We start from the raw sequence: 19372 nt of genomic DNA, 5'->3' as shown, positions 1-19372 counted from the left end.
TGTTCTATTTCTCCAATCCCTCCTCAGGTCTCCCGAAGTGGAATTATTACTGTTTCCGTGTCAGAGAACCATCTCTTTGTGCTGAACGCATAACATAGGTGATAATGTCTGGCATGGAAGCGTAATTTCCTCATTCTTTTTCCCAACCTAAACCTTCTAAACCTGGGTTTACCATAGCCTGTTCTCGTGCTATACATGACAGAGAGGTTGTCCACAAAAGGTATATACTTGAGCCTTCCATCACCTGAATCTCATGCACTTTATATTTCTGCCTGGAATCATGCCAAGTCTGTTCTTCAGCTTGCCAAACACTCATAAATAGAGAATGTCAAAATTTTTCAAACTCCAACTCCCCCTCGAGACTTCTGGCATCTGACCCAAAACATCTCCAATAATTTTACTTCATCATTTTTCCCTCCTTTATTTCATCATGATGGCACCACTGCCATCTCTTCTGTCTCTAAAGCTGAACTCTTCTCTCAGATTTTTACTTAAAACTCTACCTTGGATGATTCTAGGCTTGTCCCTCCCTCTCTGACTACTTCATGCCTTCAGTTAAAGTTCTTCGTAATGTTTTCCATGCCTTCGCTGGCCGAAACCCTCGAAAGGCTTATGGACCTGATGGGGTCCCTTCTATTGTTCTCAATTACTGTGCTTCCGTGCCTGCACCTTGTTTGGCCAAACTCTTTCAACTATCTTTCCTTCATTCTGGAAGTTTGCCTACATTAAGCCTGTTCCTAAAGGGGTGACCGTTCTAATCCCTCGAACTACCACCTAATAGCTTTAATTTCTTGCTTATCTTAAGTTTTTGAATAGATCCTCAATAGGAAGATTCTCAAACATGTGTCACTTCACAATCTTTCCTCTGATTGCCAGTATGGCTTTCATCAAGGCTGCTGTACTGAGTCTTGGTTACCCTCTTTTAGAGATTTCGGTGAAACTTTTGCTGTCGCGTTAGACATATCAAAAGTTTTTGATAGAGTCTGGCACAAAGCTTTGATTTTAAAACTGCCCTCCTACCGTTTCTAAGTTTTTTCTCTGCAACTTTTTCTCAAGTTTCCTTTCCGACCATTCTATTGTTAGACGGCCACTATTCTTCTCCAAAATCAATTAACAGTGGTGTTCCTCAGGGTTCTGTCCTGTCACCCACTCTCTTTCTATTATTCATTAATGGTCTTAACCAAACTTCTTGCCCTATCCACTCTTACACTGATGATACCACTACATGTTTCCACCTCCTGTCAGAGACGACCAACCCTTTAGGAAATCAACAGATCACGTAGGGACGCCACAGAATTCCTGACTTCTGATCTTTCTAAGATTTCTGATTGGGACAGAGAAAACTTAGTAGTGTTCAATGCCTCTAAAACTCAATTCCTCCATCTATCAACTCGACACAACCTTCCAGACAATTATCCCCTCTTCTTCAGTGACACTCAGGTGTCTCCATCTTCTACACTGAATATCCTCGGTCTTTCTTTTACTCATAATCTAAACTGGAAACTTCACATCTCATCTCTTGCTAAAACAGCTTCTATGAAGTTAAAGTTCTGAAGCGTCTCCTTCAGTTTTTCTTGCCCCCTCCAACTGCTAATTCTGTACAAGGGCCTTATCCGCCCCTTGTATGGAGTACTCTTCGCATGTTTGGGGGCGGGGTTCCACTCACTCAGTTTTGTTAGATAGGGTAGAATCAAGAGCTTTTCGTCTCATGAACTCTCCTCCTCTGACTGACTGTTTTCAACCTCTTTCTCATCGCCGGAATCTTACATTTCTTACTATTTTTTATCGCTATTTTCATGCTAACTGCTCAACGGATCTTGCTAAGTTCATGCCTCCCTTCCTCTTGCGGCCTCGCTGCACAAGGCTTTCCTCTTCCTCTCACCCCTATTCTGTCCAGCTCTCTAATACAAGAGTTAACCAGTACTCTCAATCATTCATACCTTTCGCTGGTAAACTCGGGAACCCCCTGCCTGCTTCTGTATTTTCATCTTCTTAAGACTTGATTTCCTTTAAGTGGGAGGTTTCAAGACATTTATTTGTCCCTGTCTTTTGGATAATTCTTAATCTCTGTAAGGGAACTGGCAATCCAGTGGTGTTTTTTTTATATTGTTTATTGCCCTTGACCAGTTTCCCCTTGTGCATAAAGAGAGAGAGAGAGAGAGAGAGAGAGAGAGAGAGAGAGAGATATATATATATATATATATATATATATATATATATATATATATATATATATATATATATATATATATATATATATATATATATATATATATATATATATATATATATATATATATATATATATATATATATATATATATATATATATATATATATATATATATATATATATATATATATATATATATATATATATATATATATATATATATATATATATATATATATATATATATATATATATATATATATATATATATATATATATATATATATATATATATATATATATATATATATATATATATATATATATATATATATATATATATATATATATATATATATATATATATATATATATATATATATATATATATATATATATATATATATATATATATATATATATATATATATATATATATATATATATATATATATATATATATATATATATATATATATATATATATATATATATATATATATATATATATATATATATATATATATATATATATATATATATATATATATATATATATATATATATATATATATATATATATATATATATATATATATATATATATATATATATATATATATATATATATATATATATATATATATATATATATATATATATATATATATATATATATATATATATATATATATATATATATATATATATATATATATATATATATATATATATATATATATATATATATATATATATATATATATATATATATATATATATATATATATATATATATATATATATATATATATATATATATATATATATATATATATATATATATATATATATATATATATATATATATATATATATATATATATATATATATATATATATATATATATATATATATATATATATATATATATATATATATATATATATATATATATATATATATATATATATATATATATATATATATATATATATATATATATATATATATATATATATATATATATATATATATATATATATATATATATATATATATATATATATATATATATATATATATATATATATATATATATATATATATATATATATATATATATATATATATATATATATATATATATATATATATATATATATATATATATATATATATATATATATATGTATATGAATTGACAAAGCAATATAGGATTACGTAAAACATAGGAATGTAATAATTGGTATGGAAGGTTGGACTACTACTACTACTACTACTACTACTACTACTACTACTACTACTACTACTACTACTACTACTACTACTACTACTACTACTACTGATGATAATGATAATTGAAAAATAAGTAGATAATCATGTAAATAAAAAAAATCGCAGCTACACACACACACACACACACACACACACACACACACACACACACACACACACACACACACACACACACAAATAGATTGGTTATATTATATTCCACATTTACAACTTATCTGGATATTTATCGATTTATTTATACTTCCAAGAGAACGTCCAGATTTATCCCTTGGCGACCGTCGTCCTCGTGTGTGTGTGTGTGTGTGTGTGTGAGGTCATTGACACACATGTAGTGTTGGAACAGCAGTAGTAGTAGTAGTAGTAGTAGTAGTAGTAGTAATATAAGTAGTTCTAGTAGTAGTAGTAGTAGTAGTAGTAGTAGTAGTAGTAGTAGTAGTAGTATAAGCAGTTCTAGTAGTAGTAGTAGCAGCAGCAGCAGCAGCAGCAGCAGCAGTAGTATAGCAGCAGTAGTAGTAGTAGTAGTAGTAGTAGTAGTAGTAGCAGTAGCAGTAGCAGTAGTAGTAGCAGTAGTATAAGAAGTAGTAGTAGTAGTAGTAGTAGTAGTAGTAGTAGTAGTAGTAGTAGTATAAGAAGTAGTAGTAATAGAAGTAGTATTAGAAGTAATAGTAGTAGTAGTAGTAGTAGTAGTAGTATAAGAAGTAGTAGTAGTAGTAGTAGTATAAGAAGTAGTAGTAGTAGTAGTAATAATAGTAGTAGTAATAGTAGTAGTAATAGTAGTAGTAGTAATAAGAGAGAGAGAGAGAGAGAGTGTGTGTGTGTAAATATTAGGTCATTGACACGTGTGCAGTGGGACACAGTTCATGTTATGTTACAAGATTAGTAAACGAAGTGTCATAACAACTATAACAAAAAGTAAACACACACACACACACACACACACACACACACACACACACACACACACACACACACACACACACACACACACATTCAGCTTAACTCGTTGATTAGATAATGTGCCAATATATCAATTAACTGATCTAATTATCCTCTAAACAGTATGCCCTCATCTTCCCCTTGGCGACTGTGGTGCTGAAGCTGCCGTTGGTGCTGCCCTGTGTGGACGGTCCCTTGCAGAAGATACGCCGTGGTTATGACAGGGAAAAGAGACCGTCCGCTGTGCACCCGCTTACGCACGTTACCTCTTACGACATGGCCAGGAGAGCCAGAGACGGTGGGTAGTAGAGAAAAAGTGCAAGAAAAGTGTTAGAAAGAAAATGCAAATTGTGTATGAGGAGGCAGATTTACTCGTATTTAGTTATCAAGGTCAATCCCAGCTTATTTGGCGTCGCTGCGCAAGATCATGGTTAGTGGGAAGCCTGCACGTTACATAACACCCTCAAGACCTGTTTATAGTCATGGTTTGTTTCTTGTTCGTATGGAGGTGGTTTGGTATCCGTGTCCTCTGTGACTGTACCTTATACGGGTTAGGCTTACGGTTGTACGTCGTAGTAATTTTAGTAGTAGTAGTAGTAGTAGTAGTAGTAGGAGGAGGAGGAGGAGGAGGAAGAAAAAGTGGTGGCAAAAATTATAATAGCAGCAGCAGCAACAACATCAACAACAGTAGTAGCAGTAGTTGTTCTAGTTATCTATATGGCTTTTATTTTTAGCTTCCAAAATTTTTCGAGTTAGTCTCATGATAGAAAGACTTGCTTGTCGTCGTGGTCTGTTTCTTAAGTAGGACACGGACAGGACTGTAACAGGTGTGGCTCTTTGTTCTCTACAGCCACGTATATTGTTCACGCTTTGGATTGGGCCTATAGCTGTGTAGTGGTAGTAGGAGGAAGGGGGAGGGGGAGAAGTGGTAAACAGCAAACAATTGGTATGAAATGACGGAGGAAGTGGAGAAGCAGAAGTAGGAACAGTATATAAATAAAAAAAAAAAAAAAATGTCGAGAACATACCGTATAAATTTTATGAAGAGAGAGAGAGAGAGAGAGAGAGAGAGAGAGAGAGAGCGGCTGCTACACTTGTGAGGATGGAATACACACCTTGCACCTGTAAGCACCACTGGACACAGCCTTCCTCTCCTCAGCAACACTTTCCTTTTTAACAGATTGTCGAATTAGTGTCATATATTTCTCTTCTCCGTACAGACCGCACCGGCTTATGGCACGTTCTTCCCGCGGAGGATCGCCCACGTGTCATTCACGCATAACAAAAGCAACAACGCACTACTAATACAGGGAAGAACAAGTCTGCGTGTACTCACAACTCTGCTGACAAATGTCAACTAATAAATATACTCTATATATTTGGTACAAAATAATGATGCTAGCCATGAACCTTTGAAAGAAGCTTTTTTGGCTGAGCGTTGACTGGGCGACGCAGTGACAAGCAGGTGACTGTTGGACAGTGTTCACTGCAAAGCCCGTATCCGTCAGGTATTGAATGACATGTTTTTATTTCCACTTCGAATTCCGTGAAGAGATCCGTGTATTACAGACCGCGGTATCCTCTTAATTGTCAAGGCCTGCGGGTGATGCACAGCTGGCGACCTTCACTCCAAGATGCTGGACTCATCGTGGGTGTTGTTGGTTTGGCTACTCCTATCTTCTATTTTGTTGTCATGTCCTTGGTGGCACTCACCTGCGTGTGATTATTACTAAGGGTGTCCTTCGATACTATTTGTCCTTGTATTCTTGGTATCCTTGTGGGTAAATTTATCCCAACCAAGAAATGTGAGGGAGATGAAACAAGCATTTAGTGATGGTATTTTGTAATGTTTACATTCGCATTATAAATCGAAAAAAAAAAAAATTACTTTTATAGTAAGCATGTGACATTCTAGGCTGGTGTTATATATCTATATATTCAGTGTTCCATATTTTCTATATATTAGGTGTTATATTTTTTCACAGCACTTTCCTTTATCAGCAGTAATGTTATATATCTGAGAAAAAAAAAAACAAATCAGGTGATTTATGAACAGCGTGTTGGTAATGACGTAATTTTTACTGTGTACCCTGTCAGTCCCTCGGTATTGTATCTGGGTGAGTTACTGTTATAGGTAACTCCTTGCTGATCCTACTTGTGGGTACCACACGTAGTGTATATAACGTGTGCATCGTCAGAGGCAGCCCACGCAAGGTTTTATGCTAAGTGAATTGCGTATTTCCTAAATATTGACTGACTTTGTTGACCCACCCATAAGTTAATGAAGTATTGCCATCATTTATCACCATCCTTCCTCCACTTACTGTGATATTACATGTAGTAGCATCTTTTCCTTCGTCAACATAAATCAATAATCGGTGTACTGTTTACCGTGAGGGATCCTTATTATCCTTACAAGGCAATAGCGATTAGTTATCGCACTTCTCTCAGTGTTGTCTAGTAAAACTACGACACCTGGCGAGACCTTAATTAACCTGTGTGGACAGTGTGACATAAAGTGCAGGACCCATGAACCTGGAAAGTGGAGGTTCTCAGCTGGCTATGTATTGCTGTCTCCTGTGACACGTAGATCCCTGCAGGTGGTCTAGCCATGGCGGCACCGCGGAAGTCGGAATTCTTACTCAGTAGATTGTATAACAGCGAATCGTGCATTCCATGTCCAATCCTAATGCGAGGTCAAAGAGAACAAGGTAAGTGAGTTAGCGATGACGTGATAAGTAGGACGTGTAGGCAGGACGCCCAGCCCTCGTGACCTTTTCACCTCTAGATGCAGATATTTTTGTCGGGCTCAGAGCACTTTAGGCTATTTACGTACGTATGGGAGGAGTGCGAAAGGTGTCACCAGCAGCTCTTCCTTACTGCTCATAGTAATCGAACACGTACTCTTAATTTTTCTACAACGATACATGAACTTTTCAGGCCTATGGATAGTCCTCACAGTTTATCAGATTGTTAAAGAGGGGTTTTTAATATGGCGGTGAAATACCACCTTCCCATTGGTAGTGACGTCAGAACCGCGCCTCCAGCCTCGGCGAGTAGCGAGTATCGTGACGTAAGTCTTCCTCCTGTGGGAGTACACGACGGGTTGAGCATCCGCTCTTCAGTTCCAAGTCACCACGCCATGAACAAGGAAGGAATTCGTAAGAAGGTAAGTACTATGTGCCACCTCGCCGCTGCCTACCACCTGATTTTCGAGGACAGGAAAATTCCTAAGTGAGACTTGCGTTGTTTCCTCTATTGCGTCAGCTTGCGTCAGATCTGGTCGATGCTGCGCTGCCTGAGGTCTGTGGTGGGCGGCGGCGTGACCTGCTCCACACACCCAGCCGCCACATGTACTGACGCAATCAATAGCAACTAGTGAGGAGTCAAATATTGATTTATTTTCTGGAATTTTTGTTAATCCCGCAATATACATCAGTTCTTGTCTAGCGAGCCACTTTTTGTATTACCGGGATATCTCGAAGTGAGAAGCTTCTGTAACATTGCTAAGAAGGCAGCATGGAATAGCACAGCGGCGGTCTCTTATTTGTGGATCCAGACTGCTCTTCGCTCTTCAAAATAAACGTGTCTGACCTCCTTAACATTAATCAGCATTTGATCAGTTTCCTTGGCGTTCGTGCATGATGAAAGGCAAAGATTACCCAATGTTCAAGTTTACTCGAACAAATCGTATGAATTGTATATACAATTAAGCACATGAGCAACTTAGAAAATAGATCACTAGGAACAACATACATCTCGTAATGCGCAGAAATACTAACCAAATACAACTGTTGCGTGAAGACTGAGATTGTGAATGACAAATGCGAACCTATAGCGGAGAGCCTGGGATGGATGGAGAGCAACTCTTTCTTTTTTTCCCCCTACAATAAAGTAATTACATACCATAAGGAAACTGTCCAATAATAGGATTCATATTATAAAGATTTTATATCATCATCACCACAAGGCGACCTGGTAGTTCAATGTTAAGGTGTTGGGCTCGCAGCCAACGTTTAAAGTTCGACCCTGGCGCACGACTGCTGCTTCGCGAGTGGATAATTGTCTCATCCCCGACACACCTACTGTATCAGATCCTGGCGACACGACTGGAGGATACTTTGATTGTCACACACACACACAGTGTTCCATATTTTCTATATATTAGGTGTTATACACACACCGGGTAGTGTAGTGGTTAGCACGCTTAACTCACAATCGAGAGGGCCGGGTTCGAATCCCGGTAAGCGGCGAGGCAAATGGGCACGTCTCTTAATGTGTGGCCCCTGTTCACCTAGCAGTAAATAGGTACGGGATGTAACTCGAGGAGTTGTGGCCTTGTTTTCCCGGTGTGTGGAGTGTGTTATGTGGTCTCAGTCCTACCCGAAGATCGGTCAATGAGCTCTGAGCTCGCTCCGTAATGGGGAAGACTGGTTGGGTGACCAGCAGACGACCGAGGTGAATCACACACACACCGCGTAGTGTAGTGGTTAGCGTGCTCGATTCAATCGAGAGAGCCCGGGTTCGAGTCCCGGGAAGCGGCGGAGCAAATGAGCAAGCCCATTTGCCCCTGATCACCTAGCAGTAAATAGGTACGGGATGTAACTCGAGGGCTTTCCTGGTATGTGCTGTGTGTGATGTGGTCTCAGTCCTACCCGAAGATCGGTCACTACGAGCTTTGAGCTCTTTCCGTAGGGGAAAGGCTGGCTGGGTGACCAGCAGACGACCGTGGTGAATAATACCGGATAGTGTAGTGGTTACCACGTTCGCTCACAATAGAGAAGGCCCGGGTTCGAGTCCCGGGCTAGGCAAATGGGCAAACCTCTTAATGTGTAGCCTATGTTCACCTTACAGCAAGTAGGTACGGGATGTAACTCGAGGGGTTGTGGCCTCACTTTCCCGGTGTGTGGAGTGTGTTGTGGTCTCAGTCCTACCTGAAGATCGGTCCATGAGCTCTGAGCTCGCTCTGTAATGGGCAAGGCTGGCTGAGTGACCAGCAGGAGAGAGAAAGAAAGATTGAAAATGATACGGGTTTTAATGGGATTCACTCCTCTAACTATTGACTAAACTCATAAGATACATATACTATAAGCATTATAGTTTCAATTTCAGTTTTAGGTTCTACTGCCGCAAGCTGAATTTTATATCAAAAGATTTATGCACTATACTCATTACATTGTTCTTTGCTTCATAATTGTTCAATCTTGTTTTCATCAATCATTTCGTGTTCGGTACTTGTGTGTATCAAAAAGATCCATATTTACTTAAGAAAAACTGAGCCCGGGACAAAAAACAGTAGAAAATAAAGCAAGAGCAGCACTCTTGGCCAGTTCGAAGCTGCCGCCGCTGCTATTAATAAGATGAGGTGAACCATGAATAGCACCAGTAACCTCTTAATGTTATTCAGAAGTGTGAATCCTTATAAGGCGCTCAATATTAAAGCCGAGACTCGAACAGATAAGAATTAAAAAAAAATCTTGTATTTCGAATAATTCTGATTAATTCAATGATATATATAATATATATATATATATATATATATATATATATATATATATATATATATATATATATATATATATATATATATATAAGGTTTTATTAATTTCTATAAAGGGTGCATGGAATTTTCTAAAATTGCATAAAAATGTAGATGAAATGGGTAAAGAAAATTAAGGTCGATTTTTTTTTCGTGTTTATATTATTAGAAGACTAAGAGTGCCATCACTTTTATGCTATTCACATAATTGCAAACACGCTTACATGTTTTATAGTGTCTAATAAACATTCAACATTCAGAGGCTATTGATAGGTGACTATGATGAGACTTCACGTCAACCAAAGAGAGAGAGAGAGAGAGAGAGAGTTCCTCATTTACATCGTTATCACCACCACTTCTCTAGATATTACATTTTATTACATTGACAGCCACAACTGCCGCTATAATAAAGTCGGGATCCTCACCGCAGATTGTAAATATTCTTCTTGGTAACCGCCACCACCATCACCACCCCCACTATAGCTGTGTGACCTTCAGGAGACAACCTCCAACAAGGACGTTAGTGTGTGTGAGTGTGAGTGTGTGTGTGTGTGTGTGTGTGTGTGACCATGAGAAAGGTCACTAGTGGTTAAAAGTGTCCGCGCATCCCTCACAGGCCATACATGGGACAGGTATTACGCAATCCCTCGGACCATTCCAGCAGGCTTTCCAGGTTCCTAGGTCACTTCTACACCGTTCATGGGAATGGCTGTATTGCTGTATTAGCTTCACCACACGACATGTAAAGGGACAGCACGCCTCACTTGTACGTCGGCGTTATGAAGTTTCCAAAAGTCTCTTTAAAGTCAATGCCAAGATTTCTGAAAAAAAGAATCAAGATGTGTTAGGCATGACCACAGACCAGCGTTTCTCAACCTGGGACGCTAGCACTCCCTGGGGATGCTGAAACCAATTATAGGGGGTGCTGGGAATTAATGCACATACTTCACTTTCTTTTATCCCTCTAATAACAAGATATTAGTTAGGCGTGCTGGACTGCTTAGACATGACAACAGGGGGGTGCTATGGTCGGAAAAGATTGGGAAACGCTGCTACAGACGAAATGGCAGCGTTTACCAAATTTGTCGATATTGACTTTAAAATAGATTTTAAGGTATCTGGAAAAGAATTAAAGGCGTCTCAGAGATTACTTCAAGTGAAAATAGATAATAATGCACACTAACTGCAGTAATCTGTAACATTTATGTAAAAGAAGTATTCATTCCTTGCTCCCCAGGGCGTAAGAGTATAATTGTTAGATATATTTAAAATTATATTCTTTCTTAGGTTAAGAAAATAAGTCTGCTGCTATTGACTGAAACTATTAGTTATCGTCCAGAAAACTGTCTCACCACAATTGGCACACAATTCGTTACGTCTACGACTGCTCTACCGCAAACCGTACTAGCTAGATGATTATGTATTGCCTCACTCTCACACTACTGGTTACGTCATTTCTTCCGTGCTTGGATATCCCATCACGCCATTCTCATTAGCATTCATACGTGTATGTGTGTATGTGGGTCATCTACCTATTACAGCACACATATAAGTGACTCACCATACTACAGCCTCTACCCCTCTACCAATCATTCTATCATTTCCCGTCACCAAGCTGCTCACAAACCTTCCTAGAGGCGGTGCACATGATGGTAATCCACTGAAGGTAAAGAAAGGTTTGCGGTTGAGGTGGTGGAAGGAAATTCAAGGAATAGGGAAGGAGAAAAAGATAGTTTGAAAGGACCTGCATTTGGGTCAAGGATGTCGACATTCTTACTTTGTTTTCAGAATAATATCAGCATTACATATACTTGAATTAATCTGCATTAAAGTGTATGAAAAAGAAAGGATAAAAGTCGCTGCAAGGCCATTTCATTGAACAAGAATGTTTTTTCCTCTCTAAACTGGAAATCATTTGATTAAAATTCCGTTGTTCACAATATTTGCCTTTTTTTTTTACGAACATCTGTGAAACAAGATGTAGCTTATGACCAGACAGGATATATATATATATATATATATATATATATATATATATATATATATATATATATATATATATATATATATATATATATATATAAACGGATTGTGAATATACCAAAATAGCACATCGCGTTCTGTCTGCCTAAAAGAACAATGGATACTACAATCACGGTCCACTGCCTGCCTCACTCCTCTCCAGCCTCTGCCTGGTAACACGGAACGTGTGATGTATCTTAATACTTTATAAGATTTTGTTTAGACGTTTAGGAAGGTGTTCACTGATTATGCTGCATATCTATTTTTCTTCCTAAATTTCTGACAAATGTTACGCGTTATATGACAGCTGACCGCGACGTTAAATAAAAAAAAAAAGTGCCATAGTATGGTCACGTTTTTAAATGATATTCAGCCAACCAACGCAATAATCAACCAACCTTACTTCCGAGAGCTTCCGGGCCTCAGGTGTAAGGAGCGTGAAGAGAGAGTGTGTGCCTTGAGCCTGGCCTTGCTGTTCAGCCGTCACTCTTCGCTCACGCTGGACTCAGTGTCGGTAAGCAGACGTAACGAAGAGGTGGTGTGCCGATACTTGTTTGTATTACTACAATATCAATTGATCTAATCGTTGTTAAAGGTCTCAAGCACTAATATTTTCCCCAAGTAAATCAATTATCAATCTTTTTCCCTCAACCGTGCTGCTGCGAGGCGGGTATTCAGATTATTTATTATTTATATCAATTGAGTCTTGTCACTGTCACTATGCATTAGCATTCCAATACAGCTACAAGGCAACTCCAACAGCACCACCGTCACGAGAGTGCTGGTCGCCACCCGCCAGTCGTCAGGTCGAACGACTCGACAGCACACGTCCCTGCCTTCCCACCCTCCGTTTGAACACCCTGCTAACAACTCTGCCAATCCACCCGGCAAGCTGAAGACTTCACGAAACATCTGAACCAGCTTCGTCAAACACCGCGCGCGTCCAACTCACTCCTAAAAGCATTCACCATGAAGTTCGTTCTGTGCTGCTGTCGTCCAAAGAGAAAGACCTTAACCGTAAGTGTTCCCATTGAACTTATAGTCTGCTCCTGGTGGTGCTGGGAACTCTGCATGGATGGGAGTGACTGTGCGTCTGAAGGAAAGTGAATGTGAAAGCTACTTTACAAATAACATAGCTAGTAGTAGTAGTAGTAGTAGTAGTAGTAGTATACATCATGTCTTATACGAAAGCTAGAGGCTTATTGCGATTATAAAACTTTTATTGTAGATGTTCTTCACATTTTTTTTTTTTTTATTACTGTATTGGTCAGACAAATAAAACTACGCGCATTGTGGAAAGACACTCTTGCACTTCATATTCGCTTATCATACCTTCAAGTTGAACAAGATTAATTGACTTCACATCATTATGATCAATAAATAAATGAATAAATAGGTATGTGAATAAACAAGACTAGGGAAAGTCATTACTTAACAGGTAGTTAGTGTAATCGACGAGTGGGTGGAGCATGTATCATACGTTGTTGTTGTTGCATCAGCTAGTGACAACGCAACAAGTAATACAGCCGTGAATCCTGTCTATAAAACACTACAATACTTCCAACTTCACCATACCATGTAGTAAGGGAAGAATACTAAACCATTTCGAAAATTTAGTACATTTTTGTTCATTATGTTTTTAATGGAGGCGAATTATGTAACTCATAATACAGTGTAGCGGAAGGAAAGGATGGATACAAAGGAATTTCCGAACTAGATCAAGAGGAGTAAGCAAAAGTAACTAACGCGCAGCCTTGAATGTGATTGTTATGGAAAAATAATGAACACAAGGAAATTCTCTCTCTCTCTCTCTCTCTCTCTCTCTCTCTCTCTCTCTCTCTCTCTCTCTCTCTCTCTCTCTCACACACACACACACACACACACACCGCTTAATACAGTGGTTAGCAAGCTCGAATCAATCGAGAGGGCCCAGGTTCGAGTCCCGGGAAGCGGCGAGGCAAATGGGCAAGCCTCTTAATGTGTAGCCCCTGTTCACCTAGCAGTAAATAGGTACGGGATGTAACTCGAGGGGTTGTGGCCTCGCTTTCCCGGTGTGTGGAGAGTGTGTTGTGGTCTCAGTCCTACCCGAAGATCGGTCACTACGAGCTCTGAGCTCTTTCCGTAGAGGAAAGGCTGGCTGGGTGACCAGCAGACGACCGTGGTGAATAACGCGCATACACACACACACACACACACAGACAGACACGGTGTGTGTGTGTGTGTGGGAGGAGGAGACCACAGATATGAGCTTTCTGAACCATGAAACGATGGTTCACCAGCTGATTGGTTTCCCCACCCTACTTCCTACTCCCGCCCCTTCCGCCAGTCCGACATCATCAGTGAGTGGAGCCTGAGTAGGCGCGCTTGTTGGCCAAATGGACTAAATTATGTGATATAAGCATATACTGTAAGTGTTACTATGAATAGCCGTCTTTAGTGACTTGTAAGAGACGAGGAGGAATGTAATACTGAAGAGGTAAATTGACGTTAAGAACTATAGTTCTTAACGTCAGTTCTCCTATAGGAGAAGGATTGATTGATACATTTATTGTCGTATTAGTAATGAAACACAACAAAGGAGGAGGATGGACCTTACCACAGCAGAGGACGCTCATCCGTGTACCTGCTTGCTGACGTGGATACATGATAGCCATATAAAATATTTTGTTGATCCCTTCCCGCGCCTGACAGTAGCTCTCTTATGTAGACGTGTAGAGGTTGGACAAGGCGGTTTTATGTGTGGAAAAAGAAGTCTGCTTTATTAAGTGATAATACTACCTATGCAATACGTTTATCTGCAGAAATGATGTGATGTTATTTATGTAAATGTTTGCTGTACGATTATAAAGATATCTTTTAAAGTAAAATAAAATAAACACGAAAAATATAAACATATCAATGAAATAACATACGAAATAATTTTATGCCAGATGAGCGTATGGCACGTGAAACTAAAACATAATGTATCTCATCTTGTCATTGTCGTTGTTAATTAGTTATTATTATTATTATTATTATTATTATTATGATTACTATTATTGTTGAATATCATTAGCTTACATGTGAGTTACTTTCCGGACACTGGAACGCCACTATAGTACGTACATCAACTGGTTCGATAACGGGCGCACGTGTGCACACACACACACACACACACACACACACACACACACACACACACACACATTGTATAGTCTGAGTAATCAAGCATGCCACGGTCTTTGCTGGGGATGACAACCCCCACACCTCCCTCCATGTGCATTGTGAGGCGGCTGGCGTAGCGGCGCGAGCGTGACCAGCGACATGTGCACAAGAATTTCGTAATCATTCCTAACTCAACCTTACTTCTTTTTTTCTGTAAATGTTTTTTTTTTTTTTTCCGGCATCTTCTCTTAAGTTCTTATTTTCTTCGAATGTCACTGTCAGATCATGCACACACACACGCACTCTCTCTCTCTCTCTCTCTCTCTCTCTCTCAATGTATGAGCATTGTGTGTGTGTGTGTGTGTGTGCGCGCGCGCCTGGTTTTTTTTTTTTTTTTTTTTTATACCATGTGGGGTTTTCACGGGAGTTTATGGACTAAAGGAGATACTTTTTGTGGTACCTCCTATCTCAAAGCCCACCTGCTAGGAAACCGTTGCCCTGAGTGAGGAACCCCAACCTACACTCGGACCGTGGACAGGATTCGAACCCGTGCGCTTGGAGACCCCTCGGACCCCAAAGCACGCATGGTTCCACTGTACCACAGTCTGTTTGTTTCTGTCTGTCTGTCCGTCTGTAATATATTTCTCTCTTTTCTCTCTCTCTCTCTCTCTCTCTCTCTCTCTCTCTCTCTCTCTCTCTCTCTCTCTCTCTCTCTCTCTCTCTCTCTCTCTCTCTCTCTCTCTCTCTCTCTCTCTCTCTCTCTCTCTCTCTCTCTCTCTCTCTCTCTCTCCTTGAAGCACGGTACTTAACCAGACGTAGTACATGGTTGCTTCTAGCCTGGATAATGAAACCCATACAAATGATACCATTCTGAGTCGTTCCTCACATTACTTTTCAGATAAAGGCAAACAGCGAGCTCCGTAAAATGCGCCGGGAGAAACTATCAGAATTTGTGCTGCTTATGGAAAGTGAAATTTTTTGTTATTCTCTCTAACGGCAGATGTTGACGCTCCTCGGATTAGAGTTTCTTGTTGTTACCATTGTTATATTATTGTTATTGTTATTATTATTAGTAGTAGTATTACTAGTAGTAGTAGTAGTAGTAGTAGTAGTAGTATAGTAGTAGTAGTAGTAGTAGTAGTATAGTAGAAGTAGTAGTAGTAGTAGTAGTATAGTAGTAGTAGTAGTGTAGTAGTAGTATAGTAGTAGTAGTAATATAGCAGTAGTAGTAGTAGTAGTATAGCAGTGGTAGTAGTAGTAGTAGCAGTAGTAGTAGTAGCAGTAGTAGTAGCAGTAGCAGTGCAGTGTGGTAGCAGCAGTAGCAGCAGCAGCAGTAGCAGTAGTAGCAGTAGCAGTAATGCAGCAGTAATGTAGCAGCATGTAGCAGCAGTAATATAGCAGTAGTAATATAGCAGTAGCAGCAGTAGCAGTAGTATATAGCAGTAATGCAGCAGTAGTAATATAGCAGTAGCAATGCAGCAGTAGCAGTAGCAGTAGCAGTAGTAGTAGTAGTAGTAGCAGTAGCAGTAGTAGTAGTAGTAATAGTAGTAATATAGTAATAGTGTAGTAGTAGTATAGTAGTTGTAGTAGTAATATAGTAGTAGTAGTTAGTATAGTAGTAGTAGTAATATAGTAGTAGTAGTAGTAGTAGTAGTAGTAGTAGTAAGAGAGAGAGAGAGAGAGAGAGAGAGAGAGAGAGAGAGTTAACTTTCCTTTCCTTTTTATTACTTCCCTTTGTAATTATGAAAAATAGAAAAGGATAAAAACAAAAGACTATCGCTACTCCTTGGAAGACAGTGTAGTAAAGTATGAATAGCCCACACTGAGTGTATCATTAATTATCCACAGATAGGAGACGCACACCACTTGTTTTCTTTATGATAGTGAGCAGGAAGGAGCAAGTCTCATGTTCTCAAGTACTACGATTTAGTGCAAATACCCGTCACTTCCACAAAGGAGTTCATTACTGATGATTATATAACTACTACTTCTGCTATTATTACTGATACAACTACTACTGCTACAACAACAACAACAACAACAACAACAACAACAACAACAACAACAACAACAACAACAACAGCAACAACTACTACTACTAGGTACTACTACTACTACTACTACTACTAGGTACTACTACTACTACTAGGTACTACTACTACTACTAGGTACTACTGCTACTACTACTAGGGTACCACTGCTACTACTACTACTACTACTACTACTGCTATTACTACTGCTACTATTACTACTACTACTACTACTACTACTACTACTACTACTATTACTACTACTACTACTACTACTACTACTATTACTACTACTACTACTACTACTAGTACTACTACTACTACTACTACTACTACTACTACTACTACTATATTACTACTTGATATTATTATTCTTATTTTTCCTTGTTCTTGCCCCTATGTTGTTGTTGTTGTTGTTGTTATATTTTCTTTTTTCTTTTTATTCTTCTCCTACGTATACATGATTCTTTTGACTTCTGCAGTAAGTACGTGAACAAAAGTATCAATAACTACTACTACTACTACTACTACTACTACTACTATTACTATTACTACTACTACTACTACTACTACTACTACTACTACTACTACTAATACTACAACCACCACTATAAATGCGCCATCGGAGAACTCAGGGTATATATATATATATATATATATATATATATATATATATATATATATATATATATATATATATATATATATATATATATATATATATATATATATATGCTGTATTTGAATGCCAGCATATCTTACTTTGAGATCCGAGACGTGTTCTTGGGCCTCATTATCATAAAGAAAACGGGTTGTGCTCGTGTCCGTTAGCTGGGAACGAACGCTGCCTTTGACCTAGGACAAGGAATTATTGTTTTCCGAAGTCACTGATGCTGTTTTGACTCGTGATAATTCTGGAGTCAATTTAGTCTGTCCCTTTGATGTTTTGCCATTATTATTATTACTGTTATGAAAATCCATGCATTGGTATTAAGGGAAAGTCGCATGGAACGACCTGGGGTATTGACACGTCAAGGACAGAGGGGCAGCACCGCACGGACTACACGCTTTGCCAAGTGTAGCAGAAAGTATACAGATTCATTCTTCCATGTCCAAATTGAAAACCATTCAGTTACCCATGTAGCCGTATATGAAACATTGTAATTTTAGATTAAACTAAACAAAGGATGAGAGAGAGAGAGAGAGAGAGAGAGAGAGAGAGAGAGAGAGAGAGATCGCCATATGCGTGACGTGTGTAAATGTGACATCAAAATGTAGGACAACTGCGGCCATCACTGAAAGGACCGAGTTAATCTGGTTTGATTGTAGAAGGTGGAAACTTTGCGTCAAGACAATGCAGTATACACCGTTCTGATTTGTTTTTATTTGTCATTTCTATTTCTGTTTTTCATTGTATTTTATTTGAATGGTTGTATTATCGTTGTAATATTTCTGCTAATGATTTAGATTGCTCTTCTTTCACTTTACCATGTCATATTTTTTCCTTCTTTTTTAATGGATCAGTGAATGAGACATTTTTTTTTTTTTTTTTGGACAGAGTCTTTCTTAATCGTGTAAAAGAATAACAATTAAATATATAAATTCATAAATGAAAAATGTTGTCACTATATAAGGATTATTAAATCAATAAAGTCAACACTGTTTCTAAGAAGATTGAGCATCATGCATCATATCACATTGTGATACACGAATTTATTAGAGGTAATAAAATTAACACAACGTACCAAACAAGCATTTTACCCACTTTTCCATGTCATAATGGGTCGCATGTATCTTTTATTATTTTTTTCCTTCACATACAAATGTCACGGCGGCAAACGCCAAACGCAGTCTTTTCAACCGGCCCTCAGCGTACTGGCGTGCGTAGTAATTATGTATTTACGGGCGTTGAAATTCTGTCCATTAAAATACAACAAGAGTAATTTTCAGAAAAGTTTTATAAGAAAATGACGGTGTATCATGTTTCCCTGAATTACTTTGACTTTGGTGTAAGAACTGCAGTCACCCACATCAGTCTCTCACAAGCAGATTGTTGCATCCTTCGTGATCCTTGGAACGCCACCAAGTCTTAACTATCCTAATTAGGACTCGTCTCAGCCAATTCCAAGATAAAGAAAACCACTTCGCCAATTACTGCCGCGGCGAGCTAGGCGACTTGACCTAGATGAGTGCAGTGATCATTGGTTGAACACTTCCGGGATGGGGGC

The 19372-nt window shown here is 38.3% G+C and overlaps 2 protein-coding genes across 3 annotated transcripts in view; both read left to right on the top strand.

Moving 5' to 3' along the window:
* LOC123517748 (metalloreductase STEAP4-like) overlaps positions 1 to 6887 on the top strand; it is a 97134-nt gene extending 90247 nt beyond the window's left edge. Inside the window, exons 10-11 of the mRNA XM_045278159.1 lie at positions 4533 to 4707; positions 5630 to 6887. Of these exons, the coding sequence (XP_045134094.1) occupies positions 4533 to 4707; positions 5630 to 5691 (237 nt within the window). The 3' untranslated portion in view covers positions 5692 to 6887. The remainder of the gene's footprint in view (positions 1 to 4532; positions 4708 to 5629) is intronic.
* Positions 6888 to 7386: 499 nt separating this feature from the next.
* The window catches only part of LOC123517743 (hexokinase type 2-like), a 55286-nt gene continuing 43300 nt past the window's right edge, over positions 7387 to 19372 (top strand). Inside the window, exon 1 of one of the 2 annotated variants that reach the window (XM_045278153.1) lies at positions 7387 to 7578. In XM_045278153.1, coding sequence (XP_045134088.1) covers positions 7402 to 7578 — 177 coding nt within the window. In that variant the 5' untranslated portion in view covers positions 7387 to 7401. Of the gene's footprint in view, positions 7579 to 12543; positions 12988 to 19372 lie in introns of those variants that run through there. The other variant, XM_045278154.1, reaches the window with a different exon arrangement.

This window comes from Portunus trituberculatus, chromosome 42 (genome assembly GCF_017591435.1).
Source record: "Portunus trituberculatus isolate SZX2019 chromosome 42, ASM1759143v1, whole genome shotgun sequence".
Taxonomy (NCBI): domain Eukaryota; kingdom Metazoa; phylum Arthropoda; class Malacostraca; order Decapoda; family Portunidae; genus Portunus; species Portunus trituberculatus.
Note: the sequence above shows the minus strand (reverse complement) of the source record. Positions and strands in the feature narration are given on the sequence as shown.